General features: G+C 44.7%; 1 protein-coding gene across 1 annotated transcript; it reads right to left on the reverse strand.

Annotated features, from left to right (window-relative positions):
- Positions 1–6,782: 6,782 nt before the first annotated feature.
- LOC136434366 (von Willebrand factor C domain-containing protein 2-like) lies at positions 6,783–9,679 on the reverse strand. Its single transcript, XM_066427148.1, has 3 exons — positions 9,410–9,679; positions 7,825–7,942; positions 6,783–7,025 (listed from the first exon to the last, which is right to left on the reverse strand). The coding sequence occupies exons 1-3, from the start codon at positions 9,608–9,610 to the stop codon at positions 6,886–6,888; spliced, it is 459 nt and encodes a 152-aa protein (XP_066283245.1). The 5' UTR covers positions 9,611–9,679; the 3' UTR covers positions 6,783–6,885.
- Positions 9,680–10,911: the final 1,232 nt, after the last annotated feature.

Consider the following 10,911-nt stretch of genomic DNA (forward strand, 5'->3'; position numbering starts at 1 on the left):
GTGTCAATATAAAATCCGCTAGCATGAGGGATTGGGAGTGTTTGTACAGCGCAGTGTGGACGCTAGCCTGGATCCCAGACTCCGCACAAGGCCTTACCGGTCCCTTGGGCTGTACCCTCCGACAACAGAAAAAAATGTATGACCCGCTCCCAGAGTTGTCACACTACCCCAGTTGCCCAGCCTGCCTAGGGTCTAACTCAGAAACTTATGCTTGGAGAATATATCGGTGACTGTTTCATCTATACGATATATATAAGGATGCTTAAAGGCCATGGAAAGATATACTGTGCATTTGATTCACCTTAAACGACTATGGAAAGGTAGCGGAAAGCTCAAATCTTACTTCAGTGGCCTTTACCACAGCGTAAACTCTGCTGAAATATTTTCCAACCTTTAATACTTCTTTCCGTCGTTCGGAAAGTTTGCTTAAACATTTGATTTGGTGCCGTGGGGGTGTCTGCTGTAAAATTTCCTACGGGCATGTCGGCCCTAGAGCCGACGAGCAGGCCTGATAGGCCTTCGAAGCAGTCTGGCATCCAGGCTACCGTCACGGCTGCTCGCGCGTGGACGTTTTAGTGAAAAATGGCGACAACTGTTGACGCCTGTACAGGCCAAAACAACGGGCGTTCATTCTTGTCCCAGAGTCGTGGCCCTGAGCGAAACTAATTTGTAGCGGTTCTGGCGCGACAGGGTTCAGAAACATGTGTGGGTTCGGATTGTTGTGAAATTATTGTATTGGAGGCCTGAATGCCCTTTTCAGTTGTAATATTCATTAAACGGCGGTTTTGATTCCACGTAATCGTAGCGCCGGACCGCTCAAATTTAGCGTATAGTGTAATCTGTACATTGTACGTTTGTCTACTCTATATGTTTACAGCTTGTATTGTTGTATTTATATCCTTGTATGTTCCATGTGTTAAGTTAGACGACCTGTACCTAGCCCCTCGGGGCATGAATGCACAATAAAGGTCTTTTCATTCATTGTACCTATAGCATAATGGGCACATGAATTGCGTGCGTAAAGCGAAGCCAGCCTGACGAATTTACCGTATCACATAGCCGCTGTATTCCTGAATTTAGCGTTGAGCGTTGGTTAGCAAACTAAAATATTATAAGCCAGCGTTTACTAGTACGGAGGATCTAGGATGGTACCCAGCCAGTTTCATCCACGCCCTAACCTCTATATTTACAAGTGTCAACTCTGTCAAGTCGTTATTTGTACCCTATGGCTCCAGGCGTCAGCCACGCTGACCGCTTTTTAGAGAGGTTTACTGTTGATTACTGTTGGTCATTGATTTATTACCAATCATTGTTTATTGATTTATTACCCTTGTTTGCCCTTGTTTACAGTCCCTAGTAGAAAGCACTGCTTGCATGTAAGTAATTTACTCGTGAGGGTTGCTATGCAGTAACTTATCTAAATGATCCTAAATAAGGAAGGAGAGCTGGAGATTTATTAGCCTGGAATTTCGCCGTGTTAGGTTCCATCCTCTCTACAACTGTCGCTCGCTGCATCTATAACATCAGACACGGCTGAATTTCAGACTATCGATTTGCCGTATGAATAATGGCATTGCTATCTTTAAAGGAGTTCAAAGGAGTACTAGGGTAGCCTGTGTAGCACAAATTCTCCCTGTAGAGATATGGCTGCTGAAAGCAAACTTCGTTGATGAACCTGACTAACATTTCGGCGTGCTGAAATCGCGTAAACACTGCCCCCTGGCGGATTCGTAGCATAGTTCAAGCATCATACACACGTACAGCTAGCCTCCATTGCAGCAGACTCCTTCCGGCTCTTTTCTTTTTCAAGTTATAGTTTTACTATTACATTTTTTTCTTATTGCTGGCCGGGATTGCAGACTCCTTCCGGCTCTTTGTAATGGAGGCCGGCCAACAATAAGAAAAAACTGTAATAGTAAAACTATAACTTGAAAAAGAAAAGAGCCGGAAGGAGTCTGCAATGGAGGCTACGTACAGCACACATATATAGATATTGCGCAGGAGATGCAAGAATGCAAACGTAAATCCATAAGTCCGAGACGTAGGATTAGAACTAATTGGACTTAAATCTCAAGCACAAAAACTGAGTCTTCTGCGTTTCCTTTCTATTGTTCCCTAACCCATATCCTCACAAAGCGGGTGATACGCGGTCATGCAGGGAAAGATCTGATCCCTTCGTACAATCGAAACAATATTCTATATAACAAAACCGCTATCACAGAGCACAATGTATACAAATACTAGTAGTCAGTAATGATGCACATTATACAGTACTAAGTTATAAATCCTCCTATGCTCAAATGGTCACTGACTCACTGTATATGTGTCTACATGTCTACAAGACACGGTAATAAAGTTTTCATTCATTCATTCATCCATTCATTCATGTCACTTGCAAATCACTGACGGAAAAATATACGCTTGGACGATGATTCAGATGATGTGTTTTGACAAACGTGCTAAAAGCAGACAGTCACGCAATCAGTCACCATCAGAGACGACAGTACTAGACGGCAAGGAGCCCAATTATAATTAACAAGAGGCCCAAATCTCCAGGAAATTTGCTTTTATATAACATGTGTTTTATCATATAACATGTGTTTTATTTAACATGTGTTTTATTTGCCCAAGTTATTTGTTGTTGCCGCTCCTCCCAACACCTACCCACATACCAAATATCATTACAATCCATCTACACGTTCTTCAGTTATACTGACTTTAAGCATCCGGTGACACAAACATACACACACACACACGCAATAAACACACGCAATAAACACAAAGGGTGTAAGTACGGTGAATACATTTTTTTACATTATTTCAACCGACAAATTAGACGAGACTTAGTGACGACGAAGTGGGCATTTTGTGAGGAACGTGACTCAAACTTACCAAACGTGTATAACATCTGAACAGCTGGTTGTAAAACATGTGGAAGCATGTGTGACGTAGCCTGGTGTCGCTCAAGCATCTTATCGTCATCGTGTACTACCGTAGGCACAGAACCACTGGGAAACCCCTTCCCTTGGTGGATTTTACCTACTTTACCTAAAGTCCCTAAATCTTCCATCACGTCTTTACAGACTGATAAGGTTGTTTGTATTTGCGTTTTTATCCAAACACAAACCGCTGCGATGTCAAGGACCGCTACTGTAGTTTTCCTTGGAGTAAGGGGTTGCTATGGTTAACTCTGATAGTACAAACAGTCTCTGGTATTGTTTTCAATCAATCCTGACATATTGATTTGTGATCAATGAAGGCTACCTCCCTTGATCGATTGATTGATAGGTCGATGGCATCTTCCGTGATAAGCGCAGTAGCTTATTAAAAATTTAACGCCCGGTAGCTAGGTCACCGGGGAAAATGGGAACAAAGGGAGCGAGCAGTGATTCCGACACACGCCAAGGAACGGCACGAAACGTCAGGAATCAGCGATATCTCCAACACATGTAGACATTTTGTACCGTTTTGGTGTAAGCTAGTCGCTGATATTATTCCTATAATGTCCGTGGCCCAGGCCGTTTTACCACCGGAGCGTCACGACAAACGTCGTCGGGGCGACGTCGGAGGCAGCCCGACGAAGGTTCCCTATAGCCTCGGTGACAGTCACGGGGATGCGATCCTGACTCTGATCGACGACCAGGTCGGGATCAACCCCGAGCACGCCGTGGCGTACGTCGGAAACTACCGCGGGAGCTTCGCGCCGATTCTGGAGTCCAAGTTCGCGCTACGCAAGCCCGTCAAACGCGTGCACCTCGGTGTACAGTCCGCAGCAATCCCGTTAAGAAGATCCCTACCCGCCAGCGCGGTCTACCCGAACACGCAGACCGACTTCACGGTCGTGGCGGGGGCCAGCCCCGTCAAGTCGTCGGGAAACTTCCTGAGCGACGCCGGGAAGGCGGTGCCGTACGACCGGGTGGTGTTCTACGACGCGCTCGGCAGCGTGGAGAACACGGCCAGCATGTTCGACCACGTCGCGAACATGCTGGCGGAGGATGGGAAAATTTTCATCATCCATCGACCAGTGGGTAAGCAGTGTAAGCAGTATGTGACCATAGCGAATAGATGCTATGGTCGCATTTCTAAACCTGGGCCCGCTTGACTTATGAACATAGTTTGTGTATAATTCATGATATAATCTTTAAAAGAAACACGTTTTGTGTGTTTTATTGCTTTTTTTTACATCGTACGTACCTTTCGTTCCAGCAAACTCCCCTGCCGGGCGCCAGTTTGGAAATGTGACCCTAGTATAAGCATGTGCTATAGATGAGTGATAAACTGGGATCAAAATACTGTATTCAAATGAGCTAACATCATTTGGAATTGAATGGACCAGATATTCAATCTAATTGCCAATACAATACCATATTGTGCGTTCGTACTTCAGGATTGTGCTCGCTGCCCCTCCCGGCCGCTGGGTACAAACTGCTGCAGGAGACCAGCGTGTCGTCCAGTGAGCTACCAGAAGATCTTGCCGTTCGAAGGACCAGATATTCAATATTTGCATCAATGCCTCTTATTTCATACCGTACGCTCGTATCCTCCATGGTTGTGCTCGCTGTCCCTCTCGATCGGCCGCATACCACCTATCACATAATGAGCCAATACCTTAGGGTTTCCTTGGGAAATTTACTTTCCTAACTCCACCTTGGTGTAAAAATGGGTACCTGACTTCGGTTGGGAAGGTGAAAGGCGGTGGAAGGAGAGGGACGGGTTCCGCCTTCCAAATACTAACAGCCTATTACGTCTACATCCTAAAAGGCTATGGAACCTTCACCTTTATTTAGCTTCATGCTGAACGTATACATCTTTTACTTCAGGATTGTGCTCGCTGCCCCTCCCGGCCGCCGGGTATAAACTGCTGCAGGAGACCACTAGGTACAAACTGCTGCAGGAGACCACTGTGTCGTCCAATGGGCGAACAGAAAATCTTAGAATTTGGAATTCCAAGGACCAGATTACCATTATTACTTTCGTGCTGAACGTATACATCTTTTACTTCAGGATTGTGCTCGCTGCCCCTCCCGGCCTCTGGGTACAAACTGCTGCAGGAGACCAGCGTGTCGTCCAATCGGCTGACGGAGGAACTGCGCGCCAACGGGTTCGTCAAGGTCACGTGCGAGGTGCGCACCGTTCCCGTTCGGATAGAGAAACACAGGTCGGTCCAATCTGGGATATCCCAAACTGGTCTTTATTCTATCCCAAAGAAGTCGAACTAACTATGAACGCTTGCGGTCCTGTCAATCACCATGATTGGCGGCACCGGGATGACACAAACGGGATATAGATGGAGAAAAGTACTGAATTAGAGAAAGGAAGCACTTTTCGTTTTCCGTATAAAGGTTCATCTGCGACGGTAATCGACAAATTGATAGATTAATATGCTATATCCGTACACAAAGTGAAGCGCTTGCCACTAAGCTTTGGATCAGTCCACTTTTAATTTTTTTCTTTTAAATTCTTATTTTGGCGGGGTAAATAACGACGAAGTAATGGAATGAAAAATATCATATTGCAAAATGTGTCGATAACATTTAAACTAGCACTTTTATTGAGAGTAAACGTAGCATTTGTATTATTGCCAATTCTACTTTATATGTTTATTTTCCTTTACCAATTCAATATATATGATCTGTATTACGTTTACTTTCTGCTTATATGTTATGTTGATGTATTTTTGTGTTCCGTGGATCCGTGGTATTTATTTATGTATTTATGTTCTTTATAGTATGTTCTTCTGTTATTCGCATATTGTTTTGTTCATGTTGATGTGAAAATGCAATAAAAAAAAATAAAATAAAATAAAAAATGTAGCATAAAATGTGAGAAATATGTTTGTTTTCCCCCAGGTACCTAGCGATGATGCGAGAGGGGTTCCCGCCGCCCATGGACCGAGTCAAAGGCCGAGATCTCGCGAGAGGAGTCCGAGAACTGGACACCAGGATCAAGGAAGACCTTCTGGAGTTCAGGGACAGACTGGTCGTCATCAGCGCATGCGCAGGCCGACCATCGCTGTGGAAGAAGTTTGACCACAGAGCGAACTATAACCAGGGACCAACCGACCTGTTTGGACATTTCTAGAGATTGCATTAGATAGTCTTTAAGTTGAACCCCCTGTCGTAGAGAGGAAAACACAACTGGTGACGCTTTTTTTGGCCTCCACGACCGCGTGGTGTGAGCACGTCACCGGAACGTACTGCGCCTGCGCGAAATGCTTCTGTGTTATGTGCATAGGGCTTCAGGAAAACGTACCGTATAAGGTCGTGTTTGCATATATAAGGATTATATCCCGTCAACAGTTTCCAAATATCGTTTTCAAAAAGATTGCTATGCAACAGGAAAAATTTTGATGCAACGTTGACCAAGCATCGAACAGAAACCTAGGTTTTCTGTTGCTTTCTGTTGGATGTCTGGTAGACATGCAGACAGACTGGGACACAAACAAACACATACACACATACGCATACACACACACACACACACACACGCAGAGAGAGAGAGAGAGAGGGAGAGAGAGAGAGAGAGAGAGAGAGAGAGAGAGAGAGAGAGAGAGAGAGAGAGAGAGAGAGACGTCAAAATCAAAACTTCATTGCCTTGGGGTTCGATGATAAGGCGTTACCATGATGCTAAAAGGAACACTTTATAGTTAAAGTTACACCGTTCATTTGCCGATGTACAGAGGAGCTTCTACATGTGTCTCTTAAATAGAACGGATCTATAGTACTGTCTGTACTGCAAAACAATGCTCTTAAATGCGTAATAAATATATTCTTTTCACAAAATGTGTTTGCAATGTCGTTTATTCTGACGATTCAACAGCCGCCGTAATGGTTTTGTAGTGCCTGTACGGCTCTATCTTTGCTCTGTTCCGCTCCTAAACTGGATCTAGTTCTGGGGCAGGTGCACCTCGTGGCTGATAGAGATGGAGCAGACGGACAACATTCCGTCACAGCGGCACTGCGCACCGTCCACCTCCACAGTCTGGCCGGCGGGGATGATCTGGTCTCCCGCCTGGCAGTTCGGACCTGTACGGCAGGGAAACGGGATGAGCATTATAGTAATTATACTTTTTTGGCGAAATATCTGACAATTTCACACAGCAAACTTAGTCACCAGTCGCCATGTTGGATCTACTAACCCACCAACATGGCGACGGAAGCTCCTTTTACAACTATCCTTTTACACATAGTATGAACACATCTGAACACATTCTCACCGTTAGGTCAGGTCATGTAGGGACAGCACTGGATGGGGCCGTTCACGTTACTCGACATCACCAGCAGCCATGTTCGATCCACTAACCCACCAACATGGCGGCGGCGTAGCTCCTTTTTACTCTTGTCTATATGAATTTGATGTCAACAAATCGGGCTATTCTCACCGTTCGGACAGGTCATGTAGGGACAGCTCTGGATCTTCCACGTACATGACGTCACCAGTCGCCATGTTGGATCTAGGACTACACCAACATGGCGGCTACAGCTAAGTTTACTAAGCACATCTGGCTGTTCTCACCGTGGGGGAAGGTCATGTAGGGACAGCACTGGGTGGGATTGTTCACGTACTCGGTATCACCAATCGCCATACTGGATCTACTAGCCACCAATATGGCGGCTATGTTTAATGCATTTTCAAACGCTTTAAGTACATTTGGGTATTCTCACCATTGGGACAGGTCATGTAGGGGCAGCACTGTGTGGGATCGTTCACGTACACGGCGTCACCAGTCGCCATGTTGGATCTTCCAACCCACCAATATGGCGGCGGAAGTTCATGTTACATGGCTCTATATGAAGTTAGTGTTAACAATATGGCAGTTCTCACCGTTGGGGCAGGTCATGTAGGGACAGCACTGGGTGGGATCGTTCACGTACACGGCGTCCACGCACGGCGGCTGCATGAAGGCGCAGCTACGGGGGGACTTCACAACTGCGCAGATTATCTACACAAACGGAAAAGTGAGAAAATACGTAAACAGACGTCATACAAAATATGTCATCTACAGCGTCAGACGTTTCAGAGAGTATCTACTTCTTTCATCAGTGGGTGAAAACTAGTGTAACTGTTAATGAGTCTTTGAATTTGGACGTAGATGAGTTAGTAGAGAAAGTCAAGTAACTTCTTTTACACCTCAGGTGCTACTGTTATCTCTAAGGAGGGAATGGCCCTGAGCTGCCATAGTGAATGCTATCTGAAACGCCTGACTCGTCAGAGAATCATTTAACCAGTTTATTTCGTTATCTATTTATCAATCTTGAGGGTGGTCCCTTCGGTTAACTAGGTAATTGATATCCAATTACATTACATAACAAATCATCACAAATCAGGATACAAAAGGTGAACTTCACATAAACTGAGTGAGTAATCGATTCACAAAACAGTTGCTTGATTCATTTTGTCTAATGTCTAACCTCCATCGACGAACGCAAACAAACGTCATTGAACACTGATAAATCAATACAATGACGTCACAATGTGTGCCACGTCACTTGCCATATGGTCGGTCAAAATTCCTACATATCGAGTTCTGTATAAATTTCTCTTGACCAATACGAAAGTTGAACAACATCTGTACTGCATGTATAATCATCATCATCATCATCTTACATCTATCGGCAGGCCGTAGAAATCCACATATTAACGCTAACTCTCATAATTTTGCTACGTATCCTAAGACCATAAAAATATGTCATCGTGGCCTTCCCAATTATAATCGTCTGATTAAGTGTCATTCCGCTACCTTCGTTAGTAATTTGCCGACCTGGTGAAACTATTTGAGGAGATGAGATGTTTTGACTTTTAAAATCGCTGCAGATTTCAAATCTTCAATTCATTCTACCTTTTACAAATAATTTTATGGCCATTGCTCTGATGAACTCACTACTTGTTCTATTATCGAAAGATTTCCAGTGTACCACTAGGTTCTCTTCTATGGCAAGTTTCTTTCCGTGGTCTTCAAAATTATGGAACTCTCAAATACAACCCACATGTAGGTCTTCAAAACCAATGTTTAACGCCAGCTCCAAACAATGTAATCTGTATCAGCTATCAATTTACTTCAGTGTCCAGAATTAGTGTTCGCTCGGTCTTGTATCGAGCAAGCTTGTTTAAGAATGACCGGTGCCTCAGCCACTTACGTTCCAGGGGCTGTCGCAGAAGCAGCCGAAGGTGCATGATTGGGTCGTCGTCCGATAATTTCAAAGCGTCGTACAATTCAGGTGTCAGCTATCTTTCATCATCAAATGAGAATGAATTATAACTGGTAACGTTAACGTTATATGAATTAGTATCTGAATTGACAGGTCTATTAACAGGAGCTACTATATCAATTTCCACTATAATCCACGATATTTGCTGTAGATTTCACATTTCTCGTGCCTTTCCAATGACCGGTCCTTCAGCTACTCACGTTCCCGGGGCTCCCGCAGAAGCACCCGAAGGTGCATGGGTCATCGTCCGGTACGGAAGCACCGATCGGGTAGGAGACTCCGTCCTGCATGCAGACCGCCTGTTCCGGCTTTAGCTCCTCAAACTGTCGGGACGGCCTCTCGGCAAGGACCGCGCAGGCGGACAGCACAACTACGCACAAAGCAGCGGTTAGGGACGCCATGGTGGGTCGTGTTGGGGCAGTAGTGTTGGGGAGTACAGTGTGTGAGCGGGTCTACGTGTAAGGGTAGACTTGTGCAGGGAGAGCCGTGGGAAGCGCCATGTGTTTCCTGTCCTATCGGATATTTACTTGCGACGTTACGTAAGTAAGAATTCGAGGTGTATACATAGGGCATGTGCCGGTTGGTAACTATAGCTAAGATATCTAGCTATAGTTAAGATAACCTGCTCAGTGTATTTATTCAGCGAGAGCTAGTTTCGAGTGTGTTGTTTCATAGGTTTCGTCGTATTATGTCATCTTAAAATGAAGAAATGATTAAATTGATGAAGGACAAGAAGGCGATTTCGTTTGCAAATTCACAATTCATGTTTTTGTTTTCTCCTGGGAGATGTCCTAAGATTGGAAGGAAATTTGGGATAAAAATGTAGCCCCTTTTTGTCTCTTTTCCCTTGCTTGGGAAATGATTTTCCTAACTGTGATACACATTTAAAATGCACGTTACGTTACGCTACATGTATAATCATGTAAATATACTTAAAAGAAGCATAAAGTGACTAGGTTATCCCATAGCTTGCAGCGGTGTAAATTTATTTTGTTGTTTCACGCGGCAGTAACCGTTGAGAGCAGCTGACTGATGTTTTCTGCTGCCTTTGCAGTTCATATTACCCGATCTTAATCAGCCCTGCAGTGAGCTGGTGGGTGGGGCACACCACATCAGTAGTGTACATATACATGCATGCAGCGTTACACTTCCATAACACATGAACATGAAAGAAGAAAGAAGACTCTAGGTCGCTCGCAATAGTGTTTATTTTGTTACTTCATGCAGCAATAAACGACAGACTGACTGCATTTACGTTTTCATTTTGCCAGTCGGGTGGTGGTGGTGGCAGTGGTGGTGGTTCTGAAGCACACGGCTTCTAGGCCATGGAACGGACAGCTGCACTGCGCACCGTTCACCGTGACCGTCTGACCGGCAGGGATGATCTGGCCTGACGGATAAACCCGGCAGTTCGGACCTGTATGGAAAGGAAAGGAAAATGGGATTGGAACAACGCCTTTATCGTTTAGAAGAGGTTTTAATAAGAAAAGCGTTTAAAAAACACACCACGGCGACGCAACGGAATCTACTGATCTATCAACATGGCTGCGGCAGCTCTTTTTACGTTTATCTAAATTTACATACTATTTAAACACATCTATATAGCGTACAAAGACTAAGTGTATCTGTTCTCACCGTTGGGACAAGTCTTGGCGTCACAGCACCGTTGCTGCTCAGTCGGGTTGTTCACCGGCACGGCGTC

This window comes from Branchiostoma lanceolatum, chromosome 5 (assembly GCF_035083965.1).
Source record: "Branchiostoma lanceolatum isolate klBraLanc5 chromosome 5, klBraLanc5.hap2, whole genome shotgun sequence".
Taxonomy (NCBI): Eukaryota; Metazoa; Chordata; class Leptocardii; order Amphioxiformes; family Branchiostomatidae; genus Branchiostoma; species Branchiostoma lanceolatum.

Bases quoted from the DNA above. Each gene is read 5' to 3' on its own strand.
- LOC136434366 (XM_066427148.1), bottom strand. From the start codon at position 9,610: ATGGCGTCCCTAACCGCTGCTTTGTGCGTAGTTGTGCTGTCCGCCTGC. The intron at 7,943-9,409 runs GTGAGTAGCTGA...CCGTTTGTGTAG, and splicing joins TCTGCGGGAGCCCCGGGAAC to ATAATCTGCGCAGTTGTGAA. The intron at 7,026-7,824 runs GTGAGAACTGCC...CCTGCCGTACAG, and splicing joins CTACATGACCTGCCCCAACG to GTCCGAACTGCCAGGCGGGA.